The sequence below is a fragment of the Phytophthora parasitica genome (assembly GCF_000247585.1).
Source record: "Phytophthora parasitica INRA-310 unplaced genomic scaffold supercont2.2, whole genome shotgun sequence".
NCBI classification, from domain to species: domain Eukaryota; phylum Oomycota; class Peronosporomycetes; order Peronosporales; family Peronosporaceae; genus Phytophthora; species Phytophthora nicotianae.
This window is the reverse complement of record NW_008648988.1, coordinates 1,502,691-1,520,180: the sequence shown is the minus strand read 5'-3', so window position 1 is coordinate 1,520,180 and position 17,490 is coordinate 1,502,691. Positions and strand designations below refer to the sequence as shown.

General features: G+C 49.8%; 5 protein-coding genes across 10 annotated transcripts; 2 read left to right on the top strand and 3 right to left on the bottom strand.

Moving 5' to 3' along the window:
• Positions 1-317: 317 nt before the first annotated feature.
• On the bottom strand, positions 318-5,921 carry PPTG_02531 (hypothetical protein). The gene has a single exon (XM_008893643.1). The coding sequence runs from the start codon at positions 5,881-5,883 to the stop codon at positions 826-828; it is 5,058 nt and encodes a 1,685-aa protein (XP_008891891.1). The 5' UTR covers positions 5,884-5,921; the 3' UTR covers positions 318-825.
• A 2-nt stretch (positions 5,922-5,923) lies between these two features.
• Positions 5,924-6,949, bottom strand: PPTG_02530 (hypothetical protein). The gene is made up of 3 exons (XM_008893642.1): positions 6,475-6,949; positions 6,314-6,406; positions 5,924-6,245 (listed from the first exon to the last, which is right to left on the bottom strand). Exons 1-3 carry the CDS (start codon positions 6,890-6,892, stop codon positions 6,145-6,147), a joined length of 612 nt encoding a protein of 203 aa, XP_008891890.1. The 5' UTR covers positions 6,893-6,949; the 3' UTR covers positions 5,924-6,144.
• A 98-nt stretch (positions 6,950-7,047) lies between these two features.
• PPTG_02529 (hypothetical protein) lies at positions 7,048-10,554 on the top strand (the record flags this gene model as incomplete). The annotated part of the gene is made up of 1 exon (XM_008893641.1): positions 7,048-10,554. The coding sequence occupies one exon, from the start codon at positions 7,048-7,050 to the stop codon at positions 10,552-10,554; it is 3,507 nt and encodes a 1,168-aa protein (XP_008891889.1).
• A 57-nt stretch (positions 10,555-10,611) lies between these two features.
• PPTG_02528 (serine/threonine protein kinase) lies at positions 10,612-13,833 on the top strand (the record flags this gene model as incomplete). The annotated part of the gene is made up of 4 exons (XM_008893640.1): positions 10,612-12,661; positions 12,740-13,339; positions 13,396-13,524; positions 13,577-13,833. 4 exons carry the CDS (start codon positions 10,612-10,614, stop codon positions 13,831-13,833), a joined length of 3,036 nt encoding a protein of 1,011 aa, XP_008891888.1.
• On the bottom strand, positions 13,805-17,367 carry PPTG_02527 (hypothetical protein). Of its 6 annotated transcripts, XM_008893634.1 has the most exons (6): positions 16,690-17,367; positions 16,471-16,626; positions 15,029-16,384; positions 14,799-14,942; positions 14,184-14,736; positions 13,805-14,106 (listed from the first exon to the last, which is right to left on the bottom strand). In XM_008893634.1, exons 1-6 carry the CDS (start codon positions 17,327-17,329, stop codon positions 13,869-13,871), a joined length of 3,087 nt encoding a protein of 1,028 aa, XP_008891882.1. In that variant the 5' UTR covers positions 17,330-17,367; the 3' UTR covers positions 13,805-13,868. The 6 variants fall into 6 exon arrangements, with proteins under 6 accessions (XP_008891882.1, XP_008891886.1, XP_008891884.1 ...); XM_008893638.1 differs by having other exon boundaries at positions 16,471-17,367; XM_008893636.1 differs by having other exon boundaries at positions 14,799-16,384.
• Between the last annotated feature and the right edge of the window lie 123 nt (positions 17,368-17,490).

The following is a 17,490-nucleotide window of genomic DNA, read 5'->3' as shown; positions in this document are numbered from 1 at the left end:
CGAGGAATCCCCGGACAATCGATTGCAAAGAGTTCTTTGCCAAGAAATTGTGCCATACAAGTTGTGTGACTTTTTGTCAGTGCAGAAATTGTCCCTAAGGTCCGATGTCTGGCAACGACGCGGCGACTGCAAATTGCAATCGGGCGCACCAAGATCCCAAGAAGGCGACAGGCAACTTGTTCACCGTAGCCATCACATACTGTTTGCTACTTGTGCGCTAGTGCTTGGGTGCAAGTCCAACTCCGGGAAACGCACCGCTTTGTTGCCAGCTCTACGATCTCTACGAACGCGCAATACAACGTTGCAAGCATACTCGCCGTTGTCATAACTTCTTATTTCGCGGTTTGCTGGACAATGAGCTTCCAAGCAGCTCTCTACCGTTGCTGGAGACCCACACAAGCTTCATCTGCCTACGCGTTGTGGCGCTTTCGGTAGACCTAAAGGCAGGTGGCGCGTTACCAACCGAGATCGGGCCATAGTCGCGCCACGGCTGCGGTGCACCTCACACGACCGCACAATGTGCTTCACACCTTTCTCTCAGGAACATTCACGTCCTGCAGGCGGCGGTTGGCGCCGTGTCGCCACCCCACCAACAGGATAACAGCCATGTGACCTCGATTGCCAGCAGCTCACCCGGCTCGAGGGGCTTTCCAAAACCAGGACTTCCAGACGCTGCTCGCCAAGCGCTTGGCTAGCACGTGACCAACAGCTGAACAAATAAGACATCAACGCGCGAGGACACATACGCGGATATCATACCGCGTCGTCCTTCGTCGACACGATACAGAAAAGGGAGCGACGATGTGATGTCCATTGTTGTAGTTATCAGATCTCTAGTGCAACATGATCATCAATGACATAGGAATCTTCATTGGCGGTAGCCGTCACGTTGGGCTCCGCTGCTGCTGCTGCCACGGTAAAACTATCGGGCGCCTCCCAGCTCGTGGCCAGCGTCTCGACGTTCACGTAGTATGGCGCTTGGCTAGCCGGATCAACGTACATGACCCACGAGCTCACGCCAATTGCCGCGCTTTCAGCTGTTGCAACGGATTGCAGCGACTCCACGACTTCAGGAGAATCGCCACTCGGCGGCTCCCACGAACATTCGCCGGTCTTGGTGTTGTAGTAATACAGCTGCCCGGACGCCTCGTCCAAAAACTCCTGCCATGTGACCCGTGTGAGCGCGTCCTGCCCGCTTGGCGAGACGACAGCGTCTGTTGCCGTCGCTGCCGCTGCGTCTGCCGAATTTATGGCAGTGTGGTCTGGGGCTGTCCACTGCGTCTCGTTCGTGACGGGGTTGTAGTAGAACGACTTGCTAGTCGTGCTGTCCACATAGCGATCCCAACGCGGTTGCATCGCAGCGCTTTCAGAGTCGATTGCGGTATCCACAGACGCGGCTGCCAGTTTGTTATTACTCGGCCCAACTTCAGTGTTTTCGCTAGGCAGAAGCGTAGGTTGGTGGTGCGAAACAACTTCCTCTACTAGTGGCAGCTCAAAACTGGTAGTATAGTTGGGACTGTTGACCACATAGTTTTCAGAGGCAGGGTTTTCTAGATCGGTAGTAGCCCCTAGCATGTCTCCATTCACTTCTGCAGAATCATCAAAAAGTTCGACCGCAAATTCACTCGAGCCTTTTGGGGGTCCAATTCTCTCGATCGGCTCCGGAATCTCGCTGGAATGCAGCTCCGGTGTCAAATTCAAGCCTATTGCACAGCTCACTGATGCTGGAGCAACGTGCTGCACCTCATCCAACAGGTTTTCGACGTTATCCGCATCCACTCTTATTCCTGCCACTGAACTCTCGTGCTCGAGGCCACTACCCACCGCATCTGCTGCCCGGGTCTTCTTAATCTTCTGGCGAGTCTTCCTCCGTGTTTGACGGCGCTTCTTCGCTACCATGAAGCGCAGTTGATCGAGAATTAGTTGACGACGCACAAAGCATCGATACAGAGACTGAATCTTGCGAGCCGCGTTGTGGTGTTCGGTCCACGGTTGAGTGGGGTCTTGATCAAACTTTTCGGTCAGGGGTGCGAGGGTGTTGAATGTCAATGAAAGTTGTGGTCGTTCTTGCGTTGACGCTTCCTGTTCACCTCCGCTTAACTGACTCGCATCAGGTTCCTCTTTCCATTGTGCTCGGTCAACCGAGTTCACCTGCGCTGGCTTTGCGTCAGGACATGTATCCGTCATCACTGACGTGGAAGTTGAGCCATCATCCACCCTCGTATCATTTTCGGTGGGTGATGTAGTAGCGAGGTCTAACGTAGCAGCTTCTGTTACTAGTACTTGAGGATATTTTTCTACGGTCGAGTGGCAGTCGTTCAATGCTTCAGAGCATTCGCGTTTCAGGGGCGAGACAGCGTCCCCGTCAATGCTTTCTCGCTCCTTTACGGGATTTTCGTTTTGTCCAAGTAGAGTCTCAGCATCCACGACGGCAGCAACGGATACCCGCACTGTTGATCTTAGCTGGTTGTCACGTTCAACTTGCTCTTGACATGATTGCGAGTGAATGGAATCCAAGTTTTCTTCGGCAAGTTTACGCGATGAAACTCGCTGTAAGAATGAACGGGTTACTGCTTGTTGATGCAACCAAAAAGGGTCTTCCTTTTGTAGATCACCAGTGCCGTGTTGAGACTGTGGCGACGAGTCTTGCGGTGGCGGAGGCGTAGCAATAGCGGTCTCTCCATTAGTTACGGTCATCGTAGGCTCCTTCTGGGTTGCATTGGACTTGCTAATTTTTGTCTTCTTTGGCGATCGAGGTTCGCTCTTTGCACTCGGACTGGTACTGTGCACAGTAGCATGTTCAGTTGTCAACTCCATCTCAATTATTTTATGGTCTGCGAGCATTGTGCTAGTAGTAGTTGCTGTGTCGGTCAGCGTTTCCATGGCAAGACTGAGCAGATTTGATGAGACCGTATTATTATATATGAAGTATTCGACATCTCGCTGTTCATCACCTGTGTCTGACTCGGAGTGATTTCTGTTCGTCTCTGGAGACTGTAAATCACGAACGCAGTCATTTCGATCGAGCCTGTCTGTAGCCTCACTGGTGGCGAGTTGTGGTATCATCCTGGCTTGATCAATGGCACCTGCATCTGTCGTAAGAAGAAGAAGAGTTTCACCAGACTCCATAGAAATCGATCGATCCAGCAACAGAGTCTTTGAGTCTGTAAGAAGGGATGGATCCAACGGTCCGTCAGTGCTTTGATCGTATTGGCTTCCGCTCATCGTCATAGCCGAGCTATTACTGCCTTCATAGGCACTTTCATTTCCTTTACTTTCCACAAGATAGTCAGAACTGATAGAAGCCGTCTTGATTCCCTCCTTTTCATCTCTCAAAACCATTTCTTGATACGTTAAAGTCTCGTAACCGCAAACGCTTTGCTCTGATCGCATGAATGACAAGGACGAATCCGCTTCATCTACCATATTGGCGGGTTCGATAATCGTATTTCCACTCAAGCCACGTTCACTGTCTCCAACGTAGGGCAGGATATCACTGTCGGTTGCTGCTTGAGGACTAATCTCAACCAAAATATCGAATTTGTCAACGTCGGCGCTATTCGTTTTGCCACCCAGTCCAGCCACTTCAATTCTGCTGCTCGGACTTTCATTTACGACGTACCTTACAGTCACCAATTGTTCGCCACCTTTAGTATCACTTTCAACACTCGTACCAACGTCAGAGTCATTCAAATCCAAAACCGACTCCTTCAGTGCAAATGCTTCCGTCTCTGCGGGCTGGGATACTGTCACGTTTACATCTGCATGTACTGACAAACCAGTGCTGGTCTCTTGTCGCGGACTCATCGATCCTTCCACAAGGATTCGCTCTTCGTTCACTTGAGCGCCTTCCTCACCACACGCATCCGTTTCACCATGGAACATATCCCTATCACTCAAGAGATTCATATAGTCATCCTTCTCAACGTCTGGCAGGTTATTCCTACTGACACAGTTCGTTCCACAGGAGACGATGGGAGATTCCTCTTCTGATAATTCGTATCCAAATGCGGTTGGTGAAGGCTCTGTATCCTCTGGCGATGATCCAGTACTAGCTCGTTCGATGAGACTTTCGGCAACGTGTTCCTCTTCGATGATGTCACTGTCTTGTCGCCCAGTGCTTTCCTCTTTCTGTTCTTCGTGAGAGATTTCTTCATTGGTCGATCCAATAGGACTCACATCGCTGTCTTGGTTTGTGCAACTTGCTTCGTTTACATCGGCATCCAAATCATTTGCAACGTGTAACTCGGCTGAGGTGACCAACATCAAGTCACAATTCGCTGGTGCCATGTTACTCGTCTTCGATTCTGCTACAGCCGTCGCGTGTGCACTAGCTCCGGATTGAACGAATGACTCCGGATAATCTTCACAGGCAACACCAAGCTCCAGATATTGAACTGTAGGTTCACTAGAAGTGCCCACCATCTTATTTTGCACTGGTAGATCAGAAGAAGCACTGTCGACGCTGTCGTGTGTCTGCTGGTCTTCCCATAGATGAGGGAGTAGTTTCAGTGGAGGAATTACCAATGTTAAGGTGGCAAGCGATCCACTTGGCAAGTTCTCGTTTCCATAACCTGGTGATTGTAGTGCACATTGGGCGGATCTTGGGCTTTGCACTTCAACAGCAGCAGGCTCCTCCGTATCCTGATTGCTGCAGTTCCTCTGGAGCTGTTTATCAGAACTGCTCGACCTGCTAGACGTTTGTCTTGACATCGTAGCATTGGCCGACTTTGAACGTGTAGAAGCTACATGAGGCTTGGCTACAGTAGAGTTATCCAGTGGCAGGTCCGTCTTCCTAGGTCTTCTTTCCCTAGCAGACTGCTGTGCCTTCAACTGGTTTTGCACATTTCTGGACGAGCGTAAGTGTGTGTCTGCTTGCCTTCGAAACGCAGCAAGGACTTCAGCAACTCGCTTCTCCATTGACATTTGTTTCTCGCATGTCTCGAAGGATTTCCCTAGTGATTTCGATAAACCTGATGGTATCCATGGACCCCTCGTCGACCGCTTTTGATGCGGAAATTTTGGTGCCCTTTGCTGCGCGGAGGTTTGACTTGTATGCTGGGACTCCAGACGCTGCTTCTCAGCTTTCTTCTTATTGACCAGCTTGCTCCGAGTTCGTGTTTTATCTTGAATAGCTCGATTGTCTTCTGATCTGTCTGCACGCGACGACTCTCGACCCTTGCCTAACATCATCTGGCGATCATGTTCTTGCTGCCGCCTTTTCCGACTGCGTGCTAAGTGAAGTCCACTTCCACAGGCCAGTGTTGGGCTGCAGTCTTGAGCTTTACCAGCGATAGCGGCGCTGTTCTGCCTCTTTCGCCTCCGAGTCGTGGCTTTTGATTCGACCACTTGAAGGGTGTTGTACAGCAACTCGTACGTTTCTAGCTCCAACCTTCGCAGATTTAGTTGTTCGAATTCCGGCCCTCGCTCCAGCATTTCTCGCCATTTGGAGGGATTTTGTTGAGCGACAGACTTCCACACGACACGATTTTGATTCTGGACTACATTTACACTGCAAGGCACCTCTGATCTTGTCTTGGCTGACTGAGGTCTCACTCTGCTATTGGCTGGCCTGTTGTTTTCTGTTACGCGACGTGTATGAGAAGCTGACTGGGGACGGATTCTTGTTACTGGTCGAGCGCCTACTGGAGACTTACGGCCGCTTGAGCGTCGAAGTGTTTGGAAAAAATGAGCTTCTAGCGTAGCAGCTCGCGTTTCAAAATCCATCGTGGCGAAATCTTCATCTAGATGACGTTCTTCTCGCTGTCGTATCTGCTCTGCTACTCGATCCACACCACGCCACTGCATTGTTGATTCGTCGTAGCCCTGGGCGTGATCATAGGGCCATTGCGATATGAAGTCTCGCGTCGTTGACTCAGTCATTAGAAAAAATGCTTTGGAGCATCAAGTTCACCAATATTCTGCTCGGAGTAAACACAGTCCCTTGTGCCTTCTAGAAGCTGTTTCACGATTAAAAATAAGCCACCTGTAATGGAAAGTATAACAACTAAATTGCATGATGAGATTCAGTGCTGTGTCCTTCTTGATCGTCTTACAACTTCCAGTTCCTTTTTTTTTCTTGATCCACGTGCAATGCGATATGATGTGATGCAGTCCACCTCCGCCACTCAGCCAGCCATCTCTCTACTTCCGCTTCTTCTCCGCCCACTTGTCCGAGCCGTAGCACGCCGCAGCGCCAGCACCGACTGCCAGCGCCGAGTTCCGTACCGCCGACCACTTGCCACCTATAGTAAAAAAAAAACATAACCAAATCAGTCATTCACTTCAACTTCATCTCTCCGAGTCCACGTACGGATCAACAGAGACGGCACGCCCACCACCACCGCCAGACCGGCAGCAGCCACCTCCGGGTGTTCGCGTCGGAACTCGTTCGCCTTCACCAACTCTGCCGCAACAGCAATAAAACAAGATTAATATAATGACATACTCTCGTAGGAAATATACAACACTGACGCTGCTGGGCGACGGCCAGTGCACCCTTGACGGGCACCAGCTGGTCGTCCGCGATCTTCTTGGACTCCTCGAGCTGCAGTTGCGCAGCGTAGAGCTGCTTGTTGAGGCTCACACGGGCCTCGCCCAGGTGTTTGCGTAGCTGCGTGCCCTCGTCGCCATCGGCGCGCTTGAAAACATCCACAACGGGCGCCGCGAACTCCTTGGTGGCCTTCCACACCTGCTGCGCCGTCTCGCTTATCGCATGACGTGCCGAGCTTGTGAGCTCCTTGGCGTGGTCCACCTCACTCAGCACCACGTCGCGCGCCTGGTTCACGGGTTTCGCGGCCGCATCGCGCACACTCTTGGAAGCCTCATCCAGCTGCTTGGACACGGCGCCCAGCGCGTCATCCCACGGCTTCTTGTCGCCCTTGTCTGCCATACTCGACTGATTGATCTAATGGCTGCACGTTATGCTAATTGACGGTTTGTACACTACTGTTACACAATATAGTGTGCATAGCATCAAAAACATCAAATTATGTTGATGTGGTGTGGCATTCGCTTACTTCGCAACAGTGTCGTCCACCTGCCAAAATGGAGGCGGAGGCGCAGCTGGCGCGGGCGCTGGCGGCGCTCACAGAGCGCGAATTCCTACTATCTCGTGGTAAAGAGACACGCCTAGATGCTTATTTGCAGCTTGAGGAGTTACTGCGTCTGGAAGACTCGGACGCCTCCGTTATGGAGCTACAACGTCATGTGCCATCACTGCTGAGCGAGATGCGCTACGACCTGCGGCACAACGCGCTAAGCGACGTGTTGCACTCCGCGCTGCGCTGTCTGTCATACCTGATGCATCACTACAGTCTGGCCGCTGCCTTCTCAGACGAGCACATGAGTTTCTTCCTCGGTGAACTTGTGCGTATGCTGTTCTCCACGCAGGACCAGAGCACATACAAGTTATGTCTCTGGGGTCTCACAATGCAAAATTTCCCAGCCGATAGACACAAACTACTGTCGCGTACGGTGGAAGGATTGGTACAAGCTGTGGTGAACCCGTTTAAGTCACGAGCAATTGAATTGCAAGCGCTCAAAGGGCTGCACCTATTACTGGTCAAATATCCAGAGCAGTTGAGTGTTAATGGGGCAGTGTTAAGTATCTACGTAAGACCAATTGCAAGTCGACTAGCGAGCAGCGAGGCGGCCACGAGGACACAGGCACGACTGGTGCTGGAAGAAGCGAGTAAACACTTAACAAAGTGGTCGCAGGAGACGCTGATGATGGTGCAGCACTGCGGAGAGAAATATTTATTACCGATAATGAAGTCACACATGGAAAACGACAGAAAGAAAGACGCCATTAATCTGTGGAAACTGACGCTAGTGCTGCTAAAGTCGAAGTTTTCGAGTGATCTAGGGAAACTGAACGAGGTACTGTACATTCCGGAGAAGTGCATGGAAGACGAAGACGCAGCGGTTCGGTTGATGACTATGCAAGCGTGGAGGGAGGTAGTGGAGATATTTCACGCGTGCCACAATTGGCTGTTTAACAAGGCTGTGGTGAGTTTGTTGGTATGGCCAATCAAGTTGTGTTTGGAGCAGGAACTGCTGCTCAACGTCGTCGATGCGGCATTCGAGTCGTGGCGAACGATCGTGATCGTAGCAGTAAATGATTTTAACGCGTATATCCGACAACAGGCCGTTGAAGCAGGAGATCAGCAAAGTGTGCCCGAGTGGAAGTTCTGGTATGGAGAACTAGTAATGTCCCCATTGCTTACGCTGATGGAGAAGCGACCAAAAGCCAAGGATAAAGCATCCACGGTCGAGTTGGACCAGTTTATTAAGTTTACGGAGCAATTATGGGAACCGAAGCAACGTGAACCAAATAAAAGCAAGAGCAGTCCATCTCGAAGTGAAAACAGCAGCAGTACCACAATGGGAGGATCTTCTGTTGATGCGAATACGACCTCAAAGGATGCAGAGCTTAGGTCTGTGGAAGATCAGGGCTATGGTAGCCACATAACGTTCGAGTTGATTGGTGTTGCTTTTCTACTAGAAGACATTTTCGGTGCTGTTCAGAATTTAATCAAGATATCCGACGGAAGCTGCGGTGTGGAGAGCAAAAGGCGAGCGAATGACCTTGTGATGGCTACTTGGAAAGGGGTTTGCCGCCGGATTAACTTAGGTAGCAAGAGTGCTGGATCCTCGTCCAACTTTAATATGCGTCTTGTGCGGATGTGTATCGATTTTTCGTTTGGAATTCTGACTTCGAGTTCCGCCGAAACACTCGATGTGAGCGCACCAACCAGCCATGCTAAGCACAACGTTGAAATCAAACCTCCTAGGGTTGTTGTTGCATCCGTGGGTTTTGGATTAGAGTGGCAATTGCAATTACTAGCTCCTCTTGTGTCCGGCGTCGCGACTCCAGGAGATTTGCAATCAGTGATGCTCCACCCAAAAAGTAAACTATTTGACCATATCACCCGACGCATGGAGTATCTTAAAGACATGTACATTCAGTGCGCTACAGTGTTGAAGAAATGGAAAGACTGTGAAATTAACGAGCTGAACGTCGATTTTACGGCTAAGGACAACGTGGTACCATATCTCGTGGTTAATTTACTGTTCGAGTACGCAGTTTTTGTGGATGACGCGAATAATGACCGTGGGGATGCTAAACAATTTACTCTGACGTGTCTGGAAACTGTGGTGAATCATCTTTTGGAGAGTGTACAAGCCGGCGCTCCGCAACTTGATCGTGGATTGTACTCCATAATTCGCTTTGGTGAGGAATCCATTCGAGCAGCTCATGATCTTATCGCTTTCGACTTTGCAAGCGGGAAGAGGAGCATGCTAGACGAGCTTGCTGTTTCTGCGACCGCCAGCACTGCTAGTTCTACGACTCCAAGCGACACTGCTGATGCTGAAGAAAAGAGTTCTCGCGTCGTTATACAGGTGTCGGCATCGCTAGATACTAGCACTTCCTCACCATGTCTACTAAGCGGCGAGAATTCTACGATACCCAGTATAAGCCCCGTTGAGAACAGTCCAGCCTCTTCAGCAGAAGAGAAACAAAAAACTAGTGGCAAGCAGAGCCCAGATCGAAGCACAACTACTGCTGAAGAAAATACTATTGCAACCACCCAACAAGCAGAAGCCTCAGAAAAAGCGGAGACGAAGAGTGTAAATGAAAAAGTCCAAGTACCGCCCGCTGGATCTCAATCAGCCCCGCCAAAACTTCATACGCAACGCCCGAATAGTAGCACGACCCAGTGCATTTACCCAGACCTCATTGAATGCACAGAAGGGATCGCATCACTGTACAGACATTTCCCGTTGGGCTTTCGACCCTTCTTCTCCTTCTACAAGATTAAAACGATTGGCGATTTGAGTGCCTTGCCCGTGGAAAAAGTGAGAACGTTCGGACTTAAAGAACCTGTCAGTACCGTTCGACGGGCACTCGAAGAGTTTAATGGGCGGAAGGACCGTATGAAGACATTGACCGGCAGTCCTTTCCGGCAACGCAGCGGTTCTGCCTCCTCGAGTCCTGCAATTCCCACGCCATCTCCGCACAGACCGTCCAAGCGTCCATTTCGTCTGGAGAGTGGAAATATCGCCCCTCTATCTCTAGGAAAACGTGAACACAAGCGTACGAAACGCTCACTGGTGCTCGATGGAGAAGACGGTGATGAAGAAGAGAGTGAAGGAACTCGTCGGAAACCGAAATTGGCAGACCGAGTTACGTTCTGCCTTCAAACGGGTGAGACTGGTGAAACTTGTATCACTCGACCGGGTGAGGATTCACAGGATCAGTTGAGACCTTCAGAGAAAGTTGAGGAGAAGGAGAGTATGCAAGAGAAGATGGATACTTACACACTCAAGTTACTGCAGCATCTACGCCGATCAGTCTACTACATGGACAAACTCGTAGCTGAGGAAGAGAGTATGGAGTCGAGTTTTGGCACCACCATAGCAAATGTGGGTGGCGTTATCACCAACTACCAAGAAGCTCATGATTTAGTATCTAGACTCGCTTCACAACTCCAGATTGCGGCTGAAACGAGTACTAAGCGATGTCGAAAACTGCTGGATAAGCGTGGTTAAACCTGGATTATACGAGGATAAAAATACGAAGCGCCGAGTTATACTCATCTAGTCGCTATGGAATGCCTGGTACCATGGAATGGGTTGGCACTTGAACGCTGGGAGGTTGCTCTTGACGAGGACAAGAACAGTCTACTTGCTCAAACACCCCATTGGAGGGTAAGCAAAGGTACTTGTGGTGATGTAAACGTGGTGTTCTACTCCTGTCGTTCTACTCCTCTGAAGTTGGAGCTTTGGTCGGTAGCGCTTGAAACTCTACAGCAGTTCATCGCAGCACATCCTCACCCGAATTTTGTCCAGTTTCTTGGTGTGGTGACGCCATCAGAGCAGGTTCAAAATGACGCCCTACCTCCAAGTGAATGCGTCGTCATGGAACATCTGCCCATAAGCTTGTATGACGTGCTACATCGTGACCACATTGCGCTATCACGTCGGGAGATCGCCGTGATTTCAATCCAGATTCTTCGGGGCCTACTGTTTTTACACCGAAAACAACAAAGCTTGGGTGTATGTTTAACCAGCAAAAAGGTCATGATGGGCGGATCCAACAATGTCAAGCTGCGTCGATTTGGTCTAGAATTGGTTTTACGATCGGGCAATGCTCCTGCTCAACTATCGACTGCCACTTTAAAGACGAGCTACGAAATCACACCTGATCCTCAACAAGCAGCGAAGGTTACAACTGGATGCGACTCAAACTCTTCGCCCCATTCATTGTCTCCGTCTCCATCCAGAAGCCCGGCTACAGTGCGTACTAATGGGTCAAGTGACGTGGGGTTCACGACGATAACTCAGGACCTGTTTGCGTTCGGAGTTCTTCTGCTGGAAATGTGCGCGGGTGACAAGCCCACAAGTGAATTGTTCAATCGCATTTCTTGTGCCAAACAAATTGACCCAGTTTTCTACAGTGTGTTAGAGCTGTCGGGAGTTATCGCAACTGAGAAACGTCGACAAATTTCTGTGCCTGTGACTACGGAAGGTTTACTGGCTATGCTGGTTGCAAACGAGCAACAGCGAGCCGTAGAAGAGCAGCGATTGTCATCGTCTTCGTTTTCCTGTTTCCTGTATGCCGATCGATATTTTGTAACACGAGAGGCCGAGCAAGTCGAGATAAAAGTTCGGGAACGAGAACGCCGAGGAGAAATTGATCTCAAACGTCTTGCTGCAGTCGAGAAAGAGCTACTTGAAGAACAGAAGAACTTTGCCATACTCGTTCTTCAACTGGAGCAATCTCAGAGAGAAAAGGCTCAAGCATTGAAAAATAACCAGCGACTACAAGCACAAGTACAAACGAGTGAGCAGATCAAACGTGAGAGCGATGAGGAGATTGGGCGTCTTGTGGCAAAGGCTGAAGAACAAACGGAGCAATTGGTAGCATTGCAGGCCTCCTTGGATGAAGAGCATCGAAAAGTGGAGACATTGCAACTTGGAAAGATCAGTGACGCAGAAGAGAAGCAAGGTCTTCTATTCGAAATCCTCAAGCTGAAAGAGGACAAGCGTAAGCTTGCAACTGAAAAAGAAGAGATCGAAGCAGCAAATGCGGTGATTGCTCGAAAAGTGGGTAGAGAGAAGGAGACGCTCGAAGATCTTGAGGGTAGACTAGCCCAAGCAATACATCGTTGGGAAGAAGAGCAGCATGTGCGAAGAAGAGCTGAAAGACAAGCAGAAAGTACCAGCCGTCAACTTTTACAAATGGAGGAGGAGCGGTGCAAATACTCCAGAGTGCTTCAGCAGAGCCCCACAGGTAAACGTGGCCCTGAAGCTTCGCTATCGTATGTACTTACACTGAAGGATAAGGAGATTAAGGAATTGTCGCGTAAGCTTCAAGAGGCTCTTGATGATCAGACAGCGTTGCAGGCAGATGTCGATCAACTGGAAGCTGGTCAAAATTGTATCAATGTTGAGATGGAGAAGTTACTATCACAGAGAGATGAGACTCAGAATGAGTTCCTTTCGATGAGATCTCAACTAGAAGAAAAAGAAGGAGTCGTTGCTGGTCTGTACGAAAAACTTCACGCTGCTGATCGTGAGATCGAGAGCTTGAAGAATAGAATTGCTGACTTTGAAGAAGAACTGGAGCGCCAAGCAAAGAAAAAAGAGGATGAAGGTATTTGCTCGTACTTCTACTAGCGATGCATTTGTAAACCTGGACTAATATTCGCTTGTATCATACTGTCACCATTAGAAAAGGCACGCAAGCTACGACAGTGCTTGACACCCCAATGCGATGCTCCTCGATATCTCGTAGGAGTGTCAGGTTACTGCAAAGAGTGTGAGGAGCGTACTGGTCGAACGTCGTCTACTCGGGATGTTAAACAGCAACGACACCGCCGCCATCGCAGTTGGGATGATGCGAGTATCGGTGGTGGTGCAGTGCGAAAGAATATCAAGAACATCCCGATCATGAAGCTGGTCCACGTACTTTCAGGAGGAGGCAGTGAGGACTCGAGGGTCGAAGATCCAGACGAACAGCAGCTACTGGGAGCCCTCAAGCAACTAACTTCGATGCTGAAGTCCGATGAAGGACTAAAAGATGACCTTCCGGAATGCTTGGTGATCAAATCGGTGCTCACTCTAATGCACCAGCAGAAGAGTAGCCTCGTGCTTCAACTCGAATGTTGCAGGTGTCTAAGTGTGGTCGTGTTCAACCATGACCGCAACCGTCTCATCGTCGTAGCAGAAGGTGGCGTTGACCCAGTGTTAGCAGCGATGAAGAATTTCCATTCCGAGCCTAAAATGCAAGAAACGAGCTGCGTTCTGCTTACAAATCTGGCACACAATTGTGGTAAGACCGTAGTATTGTTGCATGTGTTCTGGTTACTAAGTTTTAACGCATGACAGAAACCAACCGTAACAGAATTTTGGATGCTGGTGGAGTTGACGCAGTTCTGCAGGCTATGCAAACTTTTCCTGAACATTATGGCGTCCAAAAGCGTTGCTGCTGGGCTTTACTTACGCTGGCAGGATCAGGTACAACTATTCCTTCAGCTTATTGCTCATAGTTGTTCTGACATTCTCGTAGACTTGATGTGTGATAGTATTGCTATGCGAGGTGGACTTGGTGCTATCATCGCAGCGATGCTCAACTGTCCAGCAGACGAGCACGTTCAGTATTACGGAAGCTGGGCGCTCGTCAACTTGCTCTCTGGTACTGAGCGATTGCTAGCCTTTGCACGTCGTGAAGGTGTACGAGAAGTCGCTGAGGCAGCGCACGCGTGTTTTCCTGGTCATGAAGGAATTCAAGAGAAGACACTCGAGATTCTGCGGCTACTTGGCTGATAGTATAACTTCTCTATTGTATCAACACTTTGCAACTACAGCTCTGTGAAGGAGTACTGGACGCCATGAAGCAACAGCTCACCTGGTGCAGTCGACGCAAGGGAGCATTGAGTGGAAAAAGAGTCACCAGCATTGTAAGGAACGATTCGCTGTCCTTGCAGTCCCAGAAAGATTCCATCGTCACATAATATGCCAACGCAGTGCTCGACTAGAGCATTCACTTCCATGGCAACTGTATCTGAGTGTTCTGCTGAGTGGCGAAAGACGCGACATCTATCAACGCATTGACAAACCCAGCGGTAAGCTACACGACTTACTCAAGACAGCCAACAGAAAGCGGCAAAACGTACCGGATCTTGCTTGGCCGAGCAGCTAGAGCTTCGCTTCGAACTAAGAGCACAATGCTGGAAATGTGGAGCGAAATCTGTAGGAGTTTGCTTTCCAATTCGTTGTCACTCTTCAAACTGGACTGAACTGAAAGTACCCGCCCTTTGCTAATATCAACTTGATACATCTGAGGCGCTGATGAAAATCCACTGTCCCAACGGAGCGCGAACTTAGTAATGGTGCTGATCTGAGTGATCGGTATAGCAACACGATCAGCGTCGAGATAACCGAAACGTCTACTGTAGGTCTCGCTCCACACACCACTCTGTCCAGCAAGACGACGGCTACTTAACTCTTTCCCATTGATGGTGACACTACCAGAGATGTTGATCGTGCTAGCGTCGGAGCCGATATGAACAGTCGGGCTGGCCACACCAATTGATACAACCTTCGCTTGCGAACCAACATCCACGTTCGCTTCCGATGCACCGATTGTGATATCACTCGTAGATTTACCGCCAATGTCAATTGTGCTCGAATGCACAGCGAGAGATGCGCCGCTGAAAGTGGTGACACCTGTAAACATTAACCAATTAGCGATTCCAAGAGTATTGCATCACGTCTTTCACAGCACGTACCAGCCACGGACACTGCTTCACCCTGAACATTAATTTTGGTCCCGTCCTCACTCCCGATCGCAATATCATCCGCTTGTTCTCCAACTGACAATGTCTCCGTAGCATCAATCACCACAGATTTACCGGTCAACGAAACTTCAGACGCTGTGTACAGAAGAACAAGAGTGCAAAATACACGACGGTCAGTTGCCAGCACCCCAGTCAATTTAGCCACGTAGACAAACACCAACCTTCGGAGCCCACAGTAATACTGGAGCTGAAAAGTTCAAGCGTGCTTTTAGTCGATGGGAGTGTGGTAGCATTCGCTCCAGGTTCACCAATAGTGACGTGATTTGCCTCAATTGATGCGATACTTGTCTTGCCTTTAGCACCCACGCGAAACTTTGGCGGGTTCGCTCTGACTGCGGCATCCGTAACAGTCAGTAAGGAATGTGTACTGGAGCTGCCGTTGAAATGCACCAGACCCGAAATGGTGGTGATGGCTTCACGATTGCGAGTGTTGATCGCGACCGAGTGGGAAGCGTCCAGCTCTATCGCTGATGACGCCACCTTAGTCACTTGGTCCGATGTTTCACTACTTCCAACCAGAATCGACGAAGAACTTTCTCCAATTGCAACACTTTTAGTAGCATCGAGCGTTGTAGTGACTCCCAGTACTTTAATCGTAGACAAACCAGCTTTACCGACTTGAACTGCCGGTGAAGATGCACCCAGACGGATATCATTTGAGTTAACGTGCAATTCCGACAAGCTCGTCGCTCGGTTATCAAGCGTGATACGCTGAGCCGATACATTAAAGCGTCCACCTCCCACTTTAACCTCCATGGTATCATTTACGCCAGACTCTTCATTGAATGACACAAGACCGCGAATTTTTACCTCGTGAGTCGAACCGTGGCTGCCGATCACCGTAACAGACGATGCTGATTTGTGTAGCCCAGCGTTAATATTGATAGATCCATACTCCGATTCTGAATCGGTTGCTTGACCTCCAACTAAAGTCACATCACCGCCAAAATTCAGACCGTCTCCACCCACGATGCGGATGTCTCCTCCTTCCTTCTGCGTCGAAGACGTTTGTCCAGCTACTTCCAGGGTCACGCTCCTGCTTTCGTCGCCATGACTTGTTGACTCCAATGCGCGTGCACCATCGTCTCCGTCATTACCACTATCAGTAGCATCAGGCACCGAGATTCGTACTGTTCCACTCGATGAAGTACCAACGAATACTGTGTTCGTATCAAGGTACAACGGTTCTGACGAAGACAAACTCGACACGTTCTCGCTGTGCTTTATCGTTAAACCGCTGCCAATACTGATGGTCCCACGCGTGCCATCCAAAGTAATTCCAGTCGATGTAGGCTCATCCGAGTCGCTGTTAGCCACGGTCACCGTTCCAGCTGGATCAACGAAAAGCAGTGACTTGCCTCCAGCACTCGTGACGACAGCTCCAGTTTTTGACACGAGATTTAAGTCACCCTGCTCTTTCACACCGCCAGAGCTATTGGCAGCCGTGGTCATCACCGTCCCGTCATCGAATATAACTCCTTTCCTGGCACTCAAATAATCAGCCTCGATCATAGGTGCTAATGGCGAACAACAAAAATGTCAGCCACTCCAAAACAAAAAAAATACAGTTCAAGCATATCTCTAAGTTTTCGACTCAACTTACACTCCAGTCTGTTCGTGAACGTCGACGTTCCGTTAGAAAAAAAAGTTACTCCATAAAACGCCTGCAGATCCTCCGTCTCCAGCGCACGTCGACCAATCTTCAGCTCTCCATCGTCAAAAGCGATCATGCCTTCCGAGTATACTGAGTTCGAGTACCCTATGCACAGTAAAAAAAATTATCAGCAACTAAAATACCCGACCGTCCACTTCATCATCCTACCGCTCTTTAAGAAAATCTCTGCGTCATCTTCTGCCACTACCGTAAATCTGTTATCCACGGTCGTACCAAACAAATCGTTCTGATGGGACTCGAAGAAGTCCGTCTGTGTCAAGTAAATAGTAATACAACTCATGAGTGCAAAGCTCAACACCGTGAGCACTCCAATTGCCGTCCAGAACATGTCGTGGTCCTCGCTCTTGCGTCTTCTAAGCGTAATTCTCTGTAAAATTCCACCACTGGATCTGTATCGGAAGCTTCGACCATCCGTGTCTGAGTGGAAGAAGCCTCGATGTCCCCGCAGCCTCCTCAGCCGCTGAACACCGATACCGGCCATGTGTCCGGCCATATCTCCGTCCTCATCGTCCAGCATTAGGTGATCTGTACGCAGTTCATCACCAGGAGACTCCATCGGGATGGCTTGGCGCCCTCGACGGTATGCATGCTCCTCGCCCTCTGCGGACTGCGCGTCATCATCTTCATCGTCTTGGGCATCGCCTTCTTCTTCAGGGCGGGACGACGCGTCATAGGGGCCTAAATCGTCCGCTCCATCTAGTGTCAGTGCGCGCCGTCCGCGGCCTTCAAAGAGCGCGGGGCCGCTACCCACGTCGATCACGTCGTGTTCCCTGGGAGACGAGGCCATGGCGCCGATCTCAACTTATCAGAGTCTCAGGTATAGAGTGACGTCGAGTTGTGAACACGCAGATACTCTATCGGTCGTAGTAAACATATCTATTGCTACCGATAAATCATGTGGCACACATCAATTCCGCCGATGCGTCTCATAAATTACAAAAGACGCCG